Source organism: Marmota marmota, unplaced genomic scaffold (assembly GCF_001458135.2).
Source record: "Marmota marmota marmota unplaced genomic scaffold, marMar, whole genome shotgun sequence".
Classification (NCBI taxonomy): Eukaryota; Metazoa; Chordata; class Mammalia; order Rodentia; family Sciuridae; genus Marmota; species Marmota marmota.
In genome coordinates this window covers 22,119,468-22,140,248 of record NW_025999949.1, presented here as the reverse complement: position 1 = coordinate 22,140,248, position 20,781 = coordinate 22,119,468, and the positions used below count along the sequence as shown (strand labels likewise).

At 42.9% G+C, this 20,781-nt stretch overlaps 1 protein-coding gene across 2 annotated transcripts in view; it reads right to left on the bottom strand.

Moving 5' to 3' along the window:
- Fer1l6 (fer-1 like family member 6) overlaps positions 1-20,781 on the bottom strand; it is a 133,697-nt gene that overhangs the window by 68,186 nt on the left and 44,730 nt on the right. For both annotated transcript variants that reach the window (XM_015486290.2, XM_048802091.1), the window contains exons 14-19: positions 19,144-19,264; positions 17,438-17,538; positions 13,914-14,004; positions 9,954-10,073; positions 8,149-8,301; positions 1,833-2,010 (exon numbers count right to left, since the gene is read on the bottom strand). In XM_015486290.2, the coding sequence (XP_015341776.1) occupies positions 1,833-2,010; positions 8,149-8,301; positions 9,954-10,073; positions 13,914-14,004; positions 17,438-17,538; positions 19,144-19,264 (764 nt within the window). The remainder of the gene's footprint in view (positions 1-1,832; positions 2,011-8,148; positions 8,302-9,953; positions 10,074-13,913; positions 14,005-17,437; positions 17,539-19,143; positions 19,265-20,781) is intronic.

Sequence of the window (20,781 nt, the reverse complement as noted above, 5' to 3'; positions counted from 1 at the left end):
GAGAGAGGCTTGTGGAAAGCCGGTGGTGGCAGTTGAGGCTCTGAGGATTTTTCCTGAGAGGCTGTTTTGTTTGGCGTGTGTGGTTCTAAAAATAAAGTTAGTTTCTTTTGACAAGTGGCTCCTGATTGTGCCCAGCCAGACTGCGGCAGCAAAGTTCCCAACTGCAGCCACACAAGCATAACTCCAAGGGGTGCCACTTACTTAGACTGAGCCTATGGTGTTTTGAAACCCAGAGCCTTACCAGTTCTGCTCCTTTGATTAGTCTAGCTGCCTCCTCACACACTGATGGTCCATCTCCCATGCCATGGTTCACTTTCCCTTTGTGGCTTTTAGAGACATGTCTGATTGCCCACACTCGAGGGTCACGATCACCTCATTCATCTCTACTCCCAATACCAGTTTTTCCACCATGCCTTCCAAATATGGGTTCAAACTAATTAATTGCTGAATGGATATTCTCTGGACCATAAAATTCTCCGGTAGGTGTGGAAGGCAGCCAACATTGTCAATGTCAGTGCACAGCACAAAAAGTATATTAGGTCACTCCAGGAAAGCAGCATGCTGCAGAGGGTCAGAAAGTATTGGGGAAAGTCTCTCCTCCCCTCTGAATCGTTAGTCGCTGGAAGAGCAAACATGTCTTGGTCTTTGGGTCTCTAGAGATAGTGTCTACAGAAATAGAAAGATAACATCATGGGGGTGTTATTTGACCAAAGATTAAAAACTCTCTAAAGGTAGGATGGAAAACGGTAGAAAGAAGTCAGAGTTTGGAGATGGGTTGCTTCATCATTTACTATCTGTATGATCTTGGGTAATTTCTAAACATCCCTGGGTATAAACCTCTCCATCTTAAAATGAGAAAACCTCCCAGGGTTGGTGTGAGAAATAAAAGAAAACTTGTATATCCAGTACAGGGTACAATGCTTGACACATAGTAAGTATGATACATTTTCTAAAACACAATGTTCCTAGGTATTGGCTGTAGGCACAGACACCACAAGCTGAACCACTTTGAGAACCTTGATTTCTCAACAACTGAGCCACTTAGATGCCCCTGGAAGTCAAGACCAACCAACATCAGAGAAGCCTAGGTGTGCATAGAGTTCTGCAGCATTCCCAACATTGCCTCAAGTCCAAATGCAACTTCAGTGGAGGCAAATTAAAACTGCAACCTGCTTTACCTGAATCCAGCAACAAAAAGTCAGGCAAAGTAAAGCAATTTGGAAAGAGAAAGCAAAATGAAACCATAAAGCATTAATACTTATAATAAAATTCAAAATAGTATGAAAATATAAACACAATGACACCCATAAAACACAACCGCATGGAAGAAAGGGTCCCATAAAGTAAGCTGACTTTCCAGAAGCAGCCCAGGCAAGAACTGAGCTAGAGAAACATGAGTGACTCTGATGCCAGTCTTCCCTGGGTAACTCCTGGGACATGTAAGGGTCAAAATTTTAATGCCATATGAAAAGGAAAATCTGCTTTAATTCCACAGGTCACATCAGCACAAGGACGTACTAATGCTTCTTTAAAAGACACGTTTTACTTAAAATGCAAACTCCACCTATATAGTCCACCTATGAAGAAGCTCAAACTGATTTTCCTTCATTCACAGAGAAGCATAGATGTTTATTCCAGATGTGTTAAATGACTTCAGTTTATACTTTTAAATCAACACTGAAAGGTGGAAAGAATACAAACTGTATTACCGAAGGCAAAGAAGTTGATTCTAGAACAGTGGGCAAATGGCTCACTCACATTGCCTCCTCACTGTTTCCACAGAAGCCCACCAGAGACAGGTAATGCCCCTCTTTGCCCAGTGCGTGCCATACCTTGGTAGAGCAGGTTGCATGGAGGGTGATTGGTGCCAGCCACTTTGGGGGGCATTTCTGCTTCATAGCCTGCTGGTAGGTTGTCCAAAATGGCACCAGAGTATTGGATGGAGCCCAGCCACAGGTACACATCGACTTTTGCTTGCACTGACCAGCCAGGTGGCCGTTTCCCAGGAAGCTGGGGAGAGGGTACAAGGGAGACTGCTTCATTAGCAGGAGACAAGCGTGAGTCTCACTCTGGGGAAAGAGATCCTTCCAGGAGACATGCCTGGAGGTGCGTTCAGAGATAAGTGCCCTGTTTGCCCTGATGCCCAACCCCAGAGGAGGATCCAGGTTTTGAGGGGCCTGAGCCTCATGCATGCAGTATGCTAAGCACTTCCAAGCCCTTGATCACTTAAACCTAAGAGGTACATATATTATTGCCCCAGTTTTATAAATGAGGAAACTCAGGCTCAGAGAAATTAAATAAGCTGTTTGAGGTCTGTTTGTAAGTGGCAGAGCCAAGATTCAAGCCAAAGAGATGATTCCAAGTCTAGACTCTCACCTCCGACCCCCACAGCCTGCTTCTTCATCACTGAGCTGGGGATTTCTTCCTGAACTTCCCCAGGTCTTCGTGGGCTCCAAGGAGCCGCCCTGGCCTGCCGGGCCTGCCCGCCTGCCTGCCTGGACACCTGTGCTTCATTCCTTCCTCCTGCAGGGTGGTTTTACTGCTTCCTCTGCTAGGAATGCGCTCAGGCTTGTGTGTGTGTGTGTGTGTGTGATGCTCTGTGTCTATGTTTGTATCAGTGTGTGAGTGTGGACTGGGAGTGTGTCTGCGTGTGCGTATGTATGTCTTGGGGCTGCGCGTATTCTCAGAACCTAAGGACACAACTAAATATACACAGAATGTCCCCATCTTGTGGTCACCAGGCTTGGGGACTCCCTGCCCCATCTAGAGAGTCCCAGGCCCTGCCTTGGCTGTGTTCAGGATAGCTGGTGAGGCCCTCACTCAAGAGCAGCAGATGGCACTTAAGACAGGATTTTGTCGGGATTTTGTTGACTCTTCTGAGAGCCTCTTCAGAGTGTCGCTGAGAATTTCCTCTCAGAGGCTTCTCCCTTCTTCTACACCATTTCCTGACCATGGAGAATCACAGAATCCTATGATGACAGGCCAGAACTTGCTCGGACAATTTCCAAGACTCCTGGAGAGGCTTTAGGAGTTACATCCAGACCAAGAGGCCGACCTGATCTGCATTCCTTACTCAAATGGAGAGAGAAATACTAAAGGAGCAGAGAAGGGGCAGCGGGCACTGCCACCCTTTCTTTAAGATTCAAACGCAGCCGTCCCCCTTCTCCACGGTTCTGGTTCTGCTTTCTATGGTTTCCATTATCTGGGGTCTAAAAATATTAAATGGGAAATTTCAGAAATTAAGAATTCATAAGTTTTATTACGGTATATTGTTATAATTATTCTATTTTATTTAGTTATTATGGTTAATCTCTGTGCCTAATTTATAAATTAAGCTTTATCACAGGTACGTATGAAGAGGAAAAACCACAGGATATGCAGGGTTTGGTACTTGTGCTATTTCAGGCATCCACTGAATGTCTTAGGGCCTATCACCCGTGGATGGGGGGTGAGCAGGCACTGCATTTAGCTGAGCTGTAATGAGCACTTTGGAGCTGGACCAGTCCAGAGGGTGTCCCAGGAAGGGGAAAGGGCGTGATGGAAACCCCAGCAACAGGAGCTTATGCTAATTCAGTGCCAAGTAGGGTGCCAAGAGTTTTCAGAAAAGAACTCATACCAGTGAGCCTGATAGCTGGACAGAGGACAAGAGAGGCTGGGGAACCTGCTCCATGTGTGCAGGAGTTGGGGCTTTATTCTTTAGGAGAAGGAGAGTGCTATTTATTCAGCTCAAAAAAGAAAAAAAAAATGAAATAGGATCATTTTGTAGTTAATAAAGGCAACCACTCTCCAAGCTGTGATTTTTAAAATTATAAGAAGATCTAATTCTAAGTTCATCACTTCTCTAGTAATAGCAGCTAAAATGAATAAAATAAACATTTACTGTGAGGACTGGGATTTTGCTCAGTGGTAGAGCATTTGCTCACATGCACGGGGCCCTGATTTTTCCCTAGCACTGGAGAGAGAGAGAGAGAGAGAGAGAGAGAGAGAGAGAACGAGCGCACTGAAAGTTTCTTTGTCCTAATAAAGGCCATGACTCTGTCACTTGCAGATGTCATTAGGACAGCCATCCATAAAGACAGGAATTCTTGTCTGTTGCTTCATGGTGACATACTCAGGGCCTAGAAGAGCACCCAGGAAGAGTGTGGTAATTATCTGTTGAATGAATAATACTTTATTTGGTTTTCTAGTACTAATAATATTTGACACATGCCAAGCACCTACATTGTTCTAGGCCCTGGTCTAATGTGTCTTCCTTCACACAGTGACTTGTATAAAGTACCTGCATACTGTATACAAGTCACTGTTTATCATTCGGCCTCCCAAACTCTATGAAGTAGATAACTCTATGAAGTAGATAACTCTATGAAGTAGATATACTTTTATCAAGCATATTTTAAAGATAAATGAATAGAAATCCAGAGAGGTTAAGACACTGTCCAAGATCATGGAGCAAGGCAGGATTAGAGCCAACCCTGAAACCCAGCCCTACCTGGCTCTAGTGATCTTCATACACGGCTATGTGTGTCAGTGCATGAGAACTGCCTGGGCATCCAGATAAGAAGTCAATTGCATTTCTTCCTGTTGATGTTGACACTGGTCTACCAACCTCAATATTAGAACAGTAAGGCTCACAACACACCAGGCTACTCCTACCCCACGCCTATGCAGGAGCAGGTCCAAAATGTTTTTGCTTCTTAATGCAAAATGAGAACCACAAGAGAAAACAGCTTTCCTTTCTACTGATCCTAAACAAAGTGTCTGTGTATGAACTCACAGTTTGAACCACAGTGTTCCACCAGGACCACCGCTGCTGCACTCTTAGAGATTGCAACTTGTACATAAAACAATAAGCAAACTGACATCTCTGGTGACACCATGCGGAGGCTTAAGCATGTGAGCTGGCTCTACACAGCATTACTGAGCACTCCTGGTGGTACCTGCAGAAGCAGCATCCCATTTTTAATTTGCTCTTCTCTTCCAGCCTGGTGTCCCTGCCTTCCGCCTCTGCCCCACTCTCCTTCCTCCCTCAGTGTCCCTGAAGCCTGACCAATCACTACAAGGTCTTGCCCTTTGAGAACAGGACAGAAAGAGAGGAAACAAGAAAAATAGAAAATTAATTAAAAATGCAAAAGTGCTTAAAAACAATTCTGAGTGCCCCTGAAGCCTGACCAATCACTACAAGGTCTTATCCTTTGAGAATAGGACAGAAAGATAGGAAAAAGGAAAAGACAGAAAGAAAAATAATTAAAAATGCAAAAGTGCTTAAAAACAATTCCGATCATTGCACTAGGTGGAATGCTGAAGTCTCAGCCTCTCTCTCCCCCATCCACCTCCTGCCAGGGTCCTGGTTCATGCAAGCTGGCTTAGAAAACTTGGCAAGTCAGAGAAAGGAGAGAGAGGTGGCAAGCCATGCGGATGGTGCTGGAGCTGGTCAATCAGTATGCATGAGTGAGAGGTTCTTGGTCATGGAGGGGTTTCACTCTGGCAGGACCTAGAAAGGACCTTTCAGCCACAATTATTTTTAATCCTGGGGAAAGCTGGAGGCCAGAGAAGAAGAGAAGAATGTGAGGTGTGGAGTAGAAGGTAGCACAGGCTGGAGGCAGGGTGAGAAGGGGGAGGCTCAGCACAAGAGGGGACTGAGTGCCACCCTCTGGGCTCTGAGTGCATCCAGTTCCTTCCCCAAGAAGGGTTTCCTTTGGCACTGAATTTCCTCTTCCATATTTCTGGTCATCAGGGTCACAGTGGAAATGGGACTGAAAAGAGAGAGCCGATTTCTTTGAATAATGGATTGGGGGGAGGTCTGAAAATTCTGTTCCACCACTTTTAGCAGCATCATGAACACATGTAAATGAGAGGGGAGGCAAGATCATGGAGCCTGGGACCATGAAACCCTGCTACGTTACAGATCAACCCGAGCTCAGCTGTGCCAATCCAGATGACACACCTTTGTTTCCTCCCTCATTCCCAGTCCCCAAACTGGGCCCCAAAGAACCAGAAGTTTCCTAAAACTTATAGATAGCTCTTCTGGGGGAGAAAGCTTGGCAAACACGAGGGTAGACAGTTGAAGATGCTTCCCGACTGCGGGACTTCTTATAGGCTTCCGTGTGTGGATGGTACACTGTGGTACACTGTGGAACCCCAGGGGTTTCCGATGTCACAACCACAGCTCCTAACAGTCTTTCAACACAGGATGTTTTATGGAGCCACTCAAAGGAAAACAGTGTGCTAGAATCAACTTTGAGGGATCTAATTTCCTAATTCCCCAACAAGAAACCAGACTGAGTGGCAGGTGGGGGCAGACTCGGTCTCCCTGCAGCAGCCCTTGGGTTTTTCAGATTTCCTAATCCAGTGAGGGAAAGGGGCCCAGAGGGAGGCAGTGGGTGAAAGGGAGTTAAAATCAGGGTGATAATCAAAACAGGAATGAAAATAGTTTTGTTGAATCATCGTATCAAGATGTGTCATCACATAGGTATAATTGAATTTTACAAGGTTTAGAAAGCTGTGACGCAAAACAATCCCAGAGGCAAAAGGAAAATACAGATAAAGAAAGGAGCCAAGGGTTTGTAGACATGTTGATAAAGATAAATGCACAGGATGAATGGCACAGGGCAAAAGTTCTCTGTTCTCTGTCATGTCTACTGTCTGGCTTTATTTGACAGCTGTTCTTTGTTCTAATTTTAAGTAGTGCCAGGATACATCAAAATATTTAGGAGAGAGTAACTTTATACCATTTTCTAGTATTTTTAGCACAGGGGCCTTTTGAAATGATTTGCTATTTTTAAGACAAATGTTTCCTGTCTCCCTAACATTCTCTGAATGGAGACAGTTAAAGAAAATCTCTGATCTTTGTGGTAAATGACTTGGGTGAAAATTTTTGTTTTCAGTTGACACTTTTCTGGGAGTGGGTTTAAAATTTATTTTACATACATGACAGAAAATAACATGTAGAGCCACAAACAACTGATAGGTCATGAAGGGGATACGGCACCATAATTAGGTGCTCAGATATGCTGGTGTTCCATCATCTGAGCATTTATCCAATGATTACTTTGCCTGAGCAAAACTGTGTTCCTTGCCCAGATTTCTTCACTGTATTCTTACAACCATTCCATAAGTGGATAGAAAATGGGATGAACCATTTTTAAGCAGATAAAGAATACTAAGCAACTTTCCCAAGATCATATAGCCAAGAAATATTGGCCATGGAATTCTATTATAGATTGAATTAGGTTCCCCCAAAATTCATATGTTGAAGTCCTAATCCTCAGTACTCAGGGTGTTACTTATTTGGAAATAGGGTCATTGCACATGTAGTTAAGTTAAAATGATATTGTATTAGAGTAGAGTGGACCCCAAATCCAATATGACCGATGTTCTTATAAAAAGAAAGCCATGTGAAAAGACAGGTACACACAGGAAAAGAAAGCCATTCAAATATTGGTGTTATGCAGGCACAAGCCACAGAACTAACCAGAAGCTGGAGAGGGGGCTAGAACTGTTCTCTCCCTGACATCTTTACAGGGAACATGGCCCTGTCAACATCTTGATTTGGGACTTTTGCTCTTCAGACTTATGAGAGGTAATAGTTCCTGTTGTTTAGGTAGTTCTTGTGTGATACTTTGTTATACTAGTTCTAGCAAACTAGCAGGAATGCCCACCTAGATTCACCCGATGTCAAAGTGCATACTCTAAATCATGATCCCACACAGGGTCACATGCTCAATCACATGGGCCCTTAATCTACAGCATCCAACAAACATAGCGACATTACATCTCAGAGCTGGATGGCACTCGAAGCTACTAATTCAGCTGCCCACTGCCATATTTATATCAATGTTTGTCCAGCATCTATGGACACCTGGAAAAGTGAGGAACACATCGTGGACCCCCATTTAGGGACTGTTTCCCTGTAGGGTCTACTGTGGGCCTGGTTTTATCCTCTGGAATCTCTTTCTCATCTCTCCTCTCCTCCTAATTTGAATCACAAGGGACAGGGTGTTCCAGTTGTCTTCACACCTTTGAAAGCACCAGGGAAGAGTCAGACACACACACACACACACACACACACACACACACACACGAAACCCTGAGCCATCCAGAAAAAAAAAGAAGTTTCCCCTTTTTTGGTCAAAAATAGTGCAGACTTACTTTGAGGAAGTGAGTTTGGATCCTCCCGCAGTGCTTGCCCATCTGCTCCCTGACAGGGGAGTAGAGCAGGTCTTTGGCGGCAACGCGGGCATATGCCACTCTCTTGTTATTGCTGAGCATCCAGATGAAGACATCAGGGATGGTGTGCTGTGGCTGCACGACAGAAGGAATGGGGTCCTCAGGTCGGTGCTTAGCAAATGTACTTCCAGAGTTCTCCCAGCCAGAAAGAGGCCCTCTTCCATGAAACTAATGCTGTGACCTAAGCCATCTGGGTACTTATGCAACCAAGCGAAGTGCAGCTTCCTTGAGAAGAGGAAGCCTTGGGTCATGAATTAGAAGTACAAATAAATCCCAGATGCCAAATTGCTCACTGGGCTTTGAGGACATGTGAGTTGGACCCATGATTTGGTGTTGGTGGCCTGCTTTTCTCCATCTGTAGAGCAAATATTTTTCTACAACTTCCCATGAATTTCTTTTCCAGTGCAGTAATAATGACCTAGCTTCTTAGTATTAGACCTTCTCAGAGCCAGATAACATTTACAGAATATTCAAATGAAAAGATAAAGCCAAAAGCAGATCTATAAGAAACTTTATAGCTAAAACATAATTGCCAAATACATAAGTGGTTAATTCAGAAGAATTGAATTAGACTAAAATGCACATTAAGCTTTAAAGGGAAGCTAATCAGATAGGGACTGCAGACTTCCACACCAGTGGCTCATTATGTTGGAAGTGTCTGAAATGCTCATTTCTAAGCCAACATAATTACACAAATAAAAAGAAGCTATGCTGTTATAAAGTAGGCTTTGTCACCTGGGATAGAAGCAGATGTCCTGTCTTGCTCACCCTTGATAGTCAGGTATAATTGGTACCCAAAGGGGGCATCCATCTCTTCTCTCTGATATGGGAACAGTGACAGGATGGTTTTCCTGGTCACAGAGCTTAAGGCTCAGTGGCTGATTTGAACATTCTGGGTTCTCATTAAAATTCCGTGTCTGCTGACTGCCTGGCTCACTGTTTCATATGCCTCCAGGGAGCAGTTGGTTTGAGATGAGAATTAAAGCTTTCTAGAACAACAGGAGCAGTAAATCTTTTCCTCTCTATGAAACCTCCCCCCCATAAACTCTGGCTCCAAAAGTTTCTATACATTTTCAGTCTTCAAGAAAGAAGTATCTGACAGAAGCAAATATGATTACTTTTTAAAGATCATTCTAGAAATCACCAGGATACCACTTACAACTGACTTTGAAATGGGATGCTGGTCAGGTGTGGTGGTGCACACCTGTAATCCCTGGAACTCAGGAGGCTGAGACAGGAGGATTTCAAGTTCAAGATCAGCCTCAGCAATTTAGCAGGGCCCTAAGCAACTTAGTGAAATCCTGTCTCAGAATAAAAAAATAAGAAGAGCTCGGGATGCAGCTCAGTGATAAAGCTCTCCTTGATTCAATCATCAGTATCATCAAAAAGAGAGAGAAAGAGATACTGTGGATCTTTACTAGATCTGAGTTTAAATCCTCTTATAGTTGAAAACCAATCAAAGTTCCCACCATCAAAGGGCTTGATTCGAAATTTCTTGAGTCTGTTTGGGAGCATTCTTTTAATATGCTGAATACTCAGGATTTGTAGAAAACTCAATAAAGCCATACGTGTCTGGGTTAATTTAAAAATCTCTTTTCTCATCACTAAACTAATAGTGCCTGCACAGGTCCACTCAGCAGGGCTTTCCCCTTTCCCAACACCCAGCCCTCCTGAGGAAGACATCTATTCAAGCTTTGCAGATGAGGTTTGCCTGGAGAGGTGCTTACCTCGTCAACCAGAAAGCGGATTTTTTCCACAAAGTTTTGGGCTTCGAGGATCATTTCATCAAGAGAGAACCTCTTCTTGCGCTGCTCCAGGATCCCCTTGGCCTCCGTGGCCATCGCCTCCTAAAACAGAACAAGAGCCAGTGTAGATCTTTCTGGAAATCTGGGCAACGAGCGCTGTTCTGATGCTGGAAAGCCCTGAGTGTGCTTCTAGCTCCACACTGAGCCCCAGCTGACTTGGGGCCGGCCACTGCTCATTATTTGATAGTCACTTTAAGGGGACACAGAGACAGTGAACACCAGCTCTCCTTCCTTAGGCGGACGGGAAGCTGAGACCCACAAAGGACAGAAGCCTGTCAAGGGAACATAGCTCTGTGAGCTGGGGCCTGAATCCAGGCTTTCTGAAATACTCAATAACTACAATAATGACAGGTATTTTTCCTGAGTTCTTTCTCCATGCCAGCAATATTCATGCCACTGTGTTAATCCTCAATTACTCCTCTCAAGACTGAGAGAGCAGAGTAATACAGCTGGAGTTGATGTCCCACCAAGGCCAAAGTGCCTGTCCTTAGCCACTGTGTTCAGCTCCTGGTCCTGGAGGTCTGACAAGGCTCCCAGCCCAAGGGGACAGCCCCTGAGGAATGCCACCTAGAGCGCCTTAGATGGCTGGAAATCTTTGTTTATTTATGTAACTTTTATTTTTAAATTTTTATCAGAACATCACATTTATACACAGTAACTGGGTTCATTTTGACAAAATCACATATGCAGGGAATTTGGTTTCAAGGCCCATCCATCCCACTTTTCCTCTCTTCCTCCCTCCCCCTATTCTTCCTCGGCTACTGTATTAAACTTCCTTTCTTTTACGTACACATAGAAGTGAAATTCTCTTTGACATGTTTATATATGAATATGACATGATTTTGTTAAACTCATTACATATACCTTCCCCTTTCCCTCCTCCCTCCCTCTCATTCTCCTATATCTACTCCACTGACTTCTCTGTATCTTTATGATACCTGATCCCCTCCCCCACTGCCTTCTCTATTTTGCTCTAACTTCTACATATGAGAGAAAACATTTGATTGAGTCTGGCTCAGAAAATTTCATTTAGTATGACTTTCTCCATTTCCATCCATTTATTGGCAAATGCCCTTATTTCATTCTTCCTCGTGGCTCAGTAAAACTCTATTGTGTATATAGACCATACTTTCTTAATCCATTCATCTACTGATGAGCATCTGGGTTGATTCCATATTTTGACTGTTGTGAATTGTGCTGCTATAAACATTGAACTGGCTGTACTGCTGTAGGCTGCTGATATTAGATCTTTTGGATAAACACCGAGGAAAGAAATGGCTGGGTCATACGGTGGTTCTATTCCTAATTTTCTGAGGAATCTCCACATTGCTTTACAGAGTGATTGTACTCATTTGCAGTCCCACCAACAATGTAAGAGCGTACCTTTTCCCCACATCCTCACCAGCATTTGTTACTATTTGTGTTCCTGGTCACTGCCAGTCTGACCATAGTGAGAGGAAATCTGAGTGCAGTTTTGATTTGCATTTCCCTAATTGCTACAGACACTGAAATTTTCAGAAATTTGTGTAAAACTGTTAGGGTCATTTTTTCAGCCCACATTTATGCATTTAGAGAAAACAAAAGCCAAACTCTGAACAGTGTCTTCTAGGGCAAGGGGTCCCTTGCATGCCCAGCCTGCTCCATCCTAAGGCCGGAGCCCTTGGAGCTTCCTCTGCTCAGATGTTCCCCAGAGTCCACATGGCTTCAGTTTAAGTGTCACCTTTGTATGACCTTCTCCCACATTTTCCTGATCACCGTGGCTTTAAGCAGCGTCCTTCATCATCATAACCTGCGACCATTTTTCTGCTTTGGCTGTGTACCTGCCTTTCTGTCTTCTTTATTAAAGTGAAAACTTGGCATAGACGGGGACTTCTTCTGTCCAGTCCTCACTTTGGGTTGTCTGACAGAGACACTGTCACATAACAGTGACACACAGCATATTGCTAGCTGAGCAGGTGTTAATGTTGTGGAATGAATGAACCACCATCAGTCTATAAATTCCTGAGGTTGAGCACTGTGTATTTTGGGTGTGTGCTCCCTGCAACCAGCACAGCGTCCGGCATGCAGAACGCCCCTCTTCACACTGGCTGGAGGAACGGAATCCTGCTATAAACCAGGACTAGGCTAGGAGTCAAAGCCTGGGATGGGGTGGGACATGCTGCTTCCTTTCCCTGAGATGTTCACAATTTGATGAGATGAAAGCAAAACATGCAAATGATTATCAGGGTACTAGATAGGGGCAAAGCCAGGCTCCATGGAAGATGTGACACTTAAGCTGTCTTTAAAGGTGAAATGAATTCATCAGGTGTCTAAGAAGACAAAGGACAGCCAGGGAGGGAGAACAACCACATGTGGAGATAAATAATCAGCAAGAGTCTAAAAGTGTTGGGGTACAGATGTAAGGGAAAGGATTGATGGAGGATAAGAATGGGATGCTATGGTAAGCAGCCCCGCGTCCCAGGGAAAAGGAATTTGGACTTCAGCCTATGAAGGATTGAGAGACCCCGGGGATTTCTTTAAGCCTAGTCATCTCATTAGATTTGTTTTAGAAAGATCTTTCTGGTTGTGGTATAGAAGATGGATTGGAGGAAGACTACTGCAATATGCCTAGGACAGAAAGTAGAGTAAGTCCCAGGGGCAGAATCAATAGGACCTGGTTATCTCAAACTGTTAAATCAATAGTCAAACTGTCTAAGGTGAAAGATAAAGAGTCAGAATTGACAGTTAGGCTTCTTATTAGACCAAGAGCTGTAGCTGGTGGTGCCCATATAGAAGGAAAAGCACACTCAGACAAGGCCTTGGGCTCAGTAGGACATGTTGGGTCCAAGGTGCCATGAGCCAAGTACCCAAGACTTCAACCAGGAGGCTGCAGGCAATGATCTGGAGATGAGGAGGGACACCAGGCCACTGTACAGATGAGGTTGAAAGTAGGGATTGTTCAGGCCAAGAACTGAGGGATGGTGAGAAGACAGAGCTCGACAGAGCACATGAGGTGGAGGGTGTTGCAGAGACAGCCCCTCAGCCACAGATGCGGAGGAAGAACCAGGGCAGCAAGATCTTGTAGGAGGACAGATCCAGCCTCCCTCAGCTGTGCTGGAGGACAGAAGAGAAGTGTTCTGGACAGAGGACGAAAGAGGAATTAAGATAATTCATTTTAATCTCTGGACTTAAATTGACTATCCATTAACTATGACCTTTAAAACATCACTTAATATTTCTGGCCTCCACTTTTGTCTTTAAAATGTCCTTAAAAAGTTAAACATTGAATAATTTTTTTTTTTTTCAGAACTGTTATGGCCTCACACAAAATGTCCCTTGCGCCATTGCTGGAACTGGTTTGAAGGTGAGATAAGCAGGGCCTGGCTTGTTCTGGCTTTTCTCAGTCAACACTCAGCAAGGGTCAAGCAGCTCTGAGGCACCTAGAAGCATCTCTGAGCAGAGCACAGGTCTCCAGGGCACGGAGGGGTAGCAATGATGGTCTGTTCTCAAGATGTGCTGACAATTTTTAACATAACTCCTAACAGGAGGAAAGAACTCGAGGAAGGGGAGAAAAGTTATTTTTTTTACTCTTGATTTGTAAGGCAGACAGCCTCGCAAAAGAGTCGATAGCCTTTGAGAAAATACAAGTGTCAAGAAAATACAGAAGGGGGACTTGGTCAGACCAGGAGTAGAGTGGAGGGCCTCTCGCTCATCCTGGTCAATCTTCAACCCACATTTCCAATGCAACATATTCTCCTTTCTCGCTCATGCCTCTACACCCCACAAACGTGCGACCTTTAACCCTTATCCTCATCTGGCCTGTGACCTATGCTTCATCCAAGAGGTTTATTTTTAAAGCACATGTTTTAACTCTGTTAAAAGTATAAATGGCTTTTCACATACCAGCTCCTGCCAACAGAGCGTCAGTCGTTTCTTATCTAAAGTGGTTTGGTTCAACATCTTGGGCTTTTTTTCTGCTTCAGAGATAAAGGCACTGCAAGAGAAGAATCACAATTTTGAAGGCTGCTTAGTGAAAATCCGTTTATAATTCCAGAGATAGGCAAATATGCTTTCTACAATTCAGTGGAAAGCTGATGGAGACCCAGAACCAAGATTTTTCATTTAGGATTAGCAGGGATTCATAAACTTTTCTAGGAGACCTAAGGAAATTAGAAATGATGCCCTGACCCCACATTGGTTTGTGGGAATGAATGTTTTTCCACTTTCTCTCATCAAATGTCCATTGTGATTGTTATCAAAATTCATAGCAAAAAAGAAGCCTCACCAAATAATGCAGTTTTCCTTCATCTTGCAAATTTAAAACACAGCAAAAAATTTCCTGAAGAACTATATGCAAAGCAAATATTTCAGACTTAATGCTGAGACATATCCCCACCTTACTGAGTAGTAACATTTTTTGGAAATAAAGTAAAAAATGTGTTCAGTAGTATATTACTAAAGATGGTATGTACAATTCAAGAAGAAATGACAATAGAAAAAACTTTAGGAAATAAGATTTTGTCGTCCTTAGTGATACCTTAAATGCAAACTAAAATCAACGCAATTTTACCTATAAAAATGAATAATATTCAAGGTTGGCAAAAAGGTGGGATAGAGAGGAGAGTGTGTGCTATTGTAAAAGAGTGTGTAAATTGCTTTAATGTTTTAGAGACTATTTAACAGGACCTATCAACATTTAAATGTACATTATATGATCAAAAATTATACTAGAAATCTTATCCTTTAAAAATAACTGAACAATTTTGAAAGAGTATGTTTATACAATAGCACCACAATAAATGGAGACAGGTTAAATATCATTAGAAACTCGTTTAGTGTGTTTGGACACATCCATCACTGAATATTGAAAACACCTCTTACAGGCTCCTGTAGAAAGATGTGTGTGATTTATCATTGAGTGAAAACACAACCTGCTGAGCACAATGTGTGATGTCATTTGGGAAGAAATAGAGTGTTTTTATAAGTGTGTGTTTATGCAGAAAATGAGTATGTATTTGCAAATTCAGAAAAAAAAAGTCCAGGAGGACAAATCAATCGCTTCTCTCTGAAGAGCGGAATTGGAGTAAGAATTGAAAAGAAAACATCTACTTTATGATTTTCTGAAACAATGAACACTCAGTCCTTCCGCGATGAAAACAAGAGCCACTTATAAAGGGTGTAAGCAGGAGAGTCTTAGATGCCATGCCTCCCAATAAGAGCCCCAAACCAGAGCTCTGCCCAGGGACAGTTGGAGGCCTTGCCGGAAATCCACTTTGGGTATATTACATAAGTTGCACTTTCTCTTCATTTTTTAAAAATAAAAACGATTTTATTTTGAAGCGGGAGTTTGTTGACCCTTTCCTGCTTTTTCCAGAGGCTCAAAGACTTGCATTCCACTCTCCAAGATGGAGCAGACATGGTGGATGCTGAAGGTCTCCTTCCCCACAGGGAAAGAAAGAATTTGTTTCTTCATCAAATTTGGGAAAGCCAGGCGCAGTGGCACATGCTTGTAATCCCAGCAGCTCTGGAGGCTGAGGCAGGAGGATTGAGAATTCAAAGCCAGCCTCAGCAATGGCGAGGCGCTAGCAACTCAGTAAGCCCTCTCTCTAAATAAAATATAAAATAGGGCTGGGGATGTGGCTCAGTGTCTAAGTGCCCCTGAGTGCAATCCCTGGTACCCAAAAAACAACAACAAAAACAAAAAAAAATGGGGAAAGTGATAAGGCACATGCTTCCATCCATTCTTCATCTTTCAGACCAACCTGTCTCTGGCTGTGGGCAGCCTTGTTACCCCTATGTGGCAAGTGGCTTGGCCTTGTTGCAAGGAGACCGTGAAGTCCCACTGCTCAGCCATAAATAGGTGGGGAGGGACAGGAAGCCAAATTTGTCCTCAAGTCCAAGCCGCTTTCTCAAATCCAGGCTTAATAAATTTAAAATTAACATTTTGATCTCCGACCCTCACAAATATGTTTTCAGTTAATTGGAATTTGAAGAGAAAGGGGAAAAATTAATTATCCTAAAATAATCTCCTAAGATAAAAACGTTCTTAAGCTATTAATTTGTTCACAAACGCTTTTTAAAGATGATCAAAGGGGACCTTTCCCTTAGCTCACAGCATGCGTGGCACTAATATATACTGCTGATATAATAAAAATAGGAAAAATGCTTATTTATTTCTTTGCTTTCTTTTTTTATAAAGTAAAAACGGTTGGGTAATTGAGAGATTAGGAAAGACATAACTTAAAAAACATCAGGGTTAGCTACTGCCTGCTTTCTGGTTTTACCTTTCATCAAATCAATCAGACTCCTTTTCTATTAATTCCATTACGGTCAATTCTCATTTTGACTCAAGCCTGGACCTAATTCATTTCAAGAGTTGATCCAAGTTGTTTCCATATGGGGTAAGCAGCCTCTAACATGGCCCCCAGGGAGTCCCACCTCCTAAAATTCATGCCACTCTGCAGTCCCCTCCTTCTGAACATGGGCTGAACCTAGTGACTTGCTTCTAATGGAATACGTCAAGAGAGATGAGATGGCACTTCCAGGTTAGGTCATGGTAGACAGTGACTTCCATCTCACTGGTATGCTCTGTCTGACTCTTCCTGCTTGCTGACTAAATCAAGCTGCCATGTTAAGAGTGGCAGCTTAGAGTGGCCAGCACAGCAAGGAATGGAGGGGTCTCAACCAAATTAACAGGGAACAGACATTCTCCACCTGGCAGCCCACAAAGAACTAAATCTGTCAGCCATCATGGGAGTGATCTTGGAAGTGGATCTTTCCTAGTTGAACGTACAGGTGACTTCATCCCCAGACAACGCTTTGATTTTGTACTCAGGGGTAGTCCTGAGCCAGAGGACCCATTTGAGCCACCCTTAGATTCCTGGCACACACAATCATAAATGCAATCATAAATTTTGTGTTAAGTCACTGAGTTTGGGGGTAAATTGCTACTCAGTCATAGGTAATGATATACCCTATATTATATACCCTATATTATTATATACCTTTTATTATATTGACTACCATGGAATAGAAGTCATTAATTAGCAAACGTTAATGTGCCCTATGAAACATGTAATTGCCATATTTGATATAATTTATCCACTTAGTTGTCTAAATAGTTTGCTGAATATCTACCAAATGGCAAAACACCACACTGGGCTTAACACTGTGAACATTTTTCTTGTTCCATAAAGATTCTCTGCAGCAGTTCTGTCTTTCTTTTTATCTCTCCCCGTTGGTTTATGGCTTAGTTATTTAAGTGTCAGGAAGCAGACTTTGGTCCACAGGTTCCAGCTAAATTACTGAACAAAATGAAGACAGATATAATACTCTGAGTGTCCATTGGACACATGTGAAATGGACTATTTTTTTCAAGGTCATTAAAAGCCAATCCCGTGCACGCTCAGCTCCCCTGTGCCAGCTACCTGCTTTGATTGATGAAATCACTGAGCACCATCTTCATTTTATCTTCAGGAGCCTCCTCTGAAATCTTGATCAGCTCTCTCACTTCCTCTATACTCTCTTCCTGCAAACAAATGGCAGGGATGGAGGGGTGAGACTTGTAGTGGGGAGATTGATGGAAACAACCTAAACATGCCATTCAGCTCTTCTTTGTTTCTTTTGGAAATGGAGGAAGAATGCTTCCTTTCTCTTGTGCTTGAACTGGAAATGCTGCTGCATTCTGACTTTGAACCTTGTTTTTCTTAAGAGAACTGGTCTGGAGGCAAGGCTTCACATTGCTCCAAGTCATTGCTTCTACCCCAGATCCATTCGCTAACCATGTACCACTCCCTCAGAGTCCATTATGGGGGAAATCTCATGTCATGAGAAATAGCTAACAACACAGAAGAAATTAGATACAATAACCCAAAACCCCAAAAGCATGTTCCAATCAATTTCTCAAATAGTCGTAGAATCTCTGAAAATAAAGAACTATACATACAGTGGTTATGAGATTTCAGCCAGGGGGTTGGGTAGACTACATGTGGAAATGGCTGTATATTTGTATATTTAGCAATTGCATGTTTCCTTTTGGCCTAAATTCTAGGATTCCATTCAGTAGCTTGGAGGTAAATGGCACCCAAGGGCAATTATGTGCTTCCACTACTTTGCTAGAATATACAAAAACTGTATTCTCTGTCATATGCCAAAGTCTGGTGCATGGGACATGTGCTCCTCTCTCTCCACCTTCACTATAAGAACAGGCAACATCGTGGAGTGGTTAAGGATGTGGGCTCTAGGGTCAGACTACTGAGTTCAAAGGCAGGCTTACTGCTGACAAGTGAATCAACCCTTTCATACCCAGTTTTGCTTCTCTATGAAACAGGATAATAACAGTTCCCACCTATTAAAGTGTGAACTTTAATCCTGTTAGCCATGATTGAAGGGATCCTGACACTAATATCAAAATCAGGAATGGGTATTAAGGCTTACTATGGCTTCCTGGAAAACTTCTGATTTGTTTTGTCAGGACTCTTAGAGATAAGCTATTCTCTCTGAGGGAAAAGCAAGACCAGCCTTCCGAAGAGAGTCTGCACATCCACATGATGTCACAGCATGGCCCCAGACCAGGCCTCTCTGACCACATTCTGGGTCTAGCTCTACAATCCCATGGCCAGAGCCAACACTTTTTATATACAATTAAGATTATAAAGCAAATGGGCAGGAGACGTTTGTTCTTTCCTTAATGTAGTTTTTAATGGAAAAGAAGAGATAAGACAAGAGCCATCTGGTGAGGTGTGTGGACTGCAAGTAGAGGCACTGCCCATGGGGTGTGGGGTGGGAGAGAAAGTGTAGGAGTGGGGACAAGGGTTAGTTGAAGCCAGAACCTATCAATTTTGTGACAATGTTTTTAAGCTCCCGCCCTTTGGAGATTAAAGAATCAACCTATTGTTAGGTCCAATAACTGTAAGAAGCAGAGAAGGGATATGAATTCAGACAGTTTGATTAAAAGTATAGGGATTTTGCAAAATGTCTTCTCATTTCTCTGGATTCACATGGTAGGAACCACATGCACCCAAAATGCAGTATCTGGACTGAGACTAAGACCTTCTACTGGAGGGATTTTTAAAAATCCCTCTTGCCCCCAATTTCCTTATGTACAAATCCAACACCTACCAAAGTCACTTACCAGGAGATCTGCCATTTTCTCCAGCATGTTGGACCACTGCAGCCTAAAGGTCTGATCTCCCCAAGAACTGATGAAGGAGACACAAGGCTTCTTGGCCTCAAATGGCAAATAGTTGTAATTCCTGCGAAAGCCCAAGGGGTTTGAAAATCAGTTGGCAATCAATATTCCAGGCAGTGCCAGCCCCATGTTGATGTTTTATTTGTGCTGGTGGGATGCAGTAAGAGTGGGGACAAAACTGTCACACTGGTAATACCATCCTTGGTCTACAGCTTGACACCCAGGGACAATAAAGCGTGAAGAGTTAATGGCTACAATGAAAGGTATTAACAGCTACCAGTAGATCCAGGGTGAGGGTTAGAAATGGTCAGCAGAGGGCAGGATTTATTGGACAAGACTTTCTTTGTGGAAGCTTAAATTGAGAGAGGAAAATTGACTTCATTTTTTATTGTCTATATTCTAGACACACGCAAGAATTGATTGAGATAACAGATGTGAATGTATTTTGTAAACTAAAATTGCTAAGGATGGTGGAATGTGATGGACATCGTTATACAAAGTACATGTACAAAGACTTGGATTGGGTGTTAACATACTTTATATACAAACAGAGATATGAAAAACTGTGGTATATATATGTATTAAGAATTGTAATGCAAAAAACAAAGTATATATATAAAGGCATAAGTTGGTATGAACATACTTTACATACAGATACGAAAAATTGTGCTCTATATGTGTAATAAGAATTGTAATGCATTCCACTGTTGTTGTGTATTTTAAAATAATAATAATAATAATAATTGCTAGAGAAATACAAGGTATTAATATTTTTCATGAGGGTGAAGGTGTGTCCCAAGTGAAACTTCAGTGTTTTATGGCTTGGCATCCATCCATCTATCCATCCATCCATCTACCATCCATCCATCCGTCTACCCATCAATACTTACTGTTGCCAGGCATTGGTGCTAATAATGCAGGTAAATTGCTTGGCAAAGAAGGGACAAGAGGGATAGTAAAGTTGCTAAAAGGGGAAGAGGTAGAGCCACAGGGAGTGTTTGAGGGTGACATTGGATAGTGAGCCAAGTGCAATGGAGGACAGAAAACAAGGAATTAATTTGCAGACTCAGTTCCCAAGGAGGAAGGGGACAGGTGCAGAGGCAGGTAAGGTGGGAGGGTCGTGGCAAAAATTTAGAAGTTCCCACCTAATGACAGCTATTTTCTCAACTGGGTTTCCCTCAGACCCCTAGTAATTTTCTCAGACACCTGGGACTGTGGAAGGCAGGCCAAAGCAAGCCCCCAGAACAGGTGTGGTGGTGCAAGTGGCCCTGGTAATGTGGACAGTGTCTGGAGCAACACATCTACAGAGGGTGGGGCAGGGAAACAGAGAAATAGGGAGGAAACAAACTTTGTTTTTATTCCTTAGAAACTAAAATGAATTTCTGCCTGAAAAACTGAATTCTGACCTGAATTTCTCCTGAAGTAGACAATAAAATTAGCACAGAGGCCCCCTGGCCCGTTCTGCAGAAAATAAACCAGCAGGTGTCCATTCAGAAAAGAAGCCAGATAAGTTCTTGGCAGAAATTGAGGTTGTTGTTACAGCAGGAGATGACAACAGCAAAATAGGTTAGAAATGAAGCC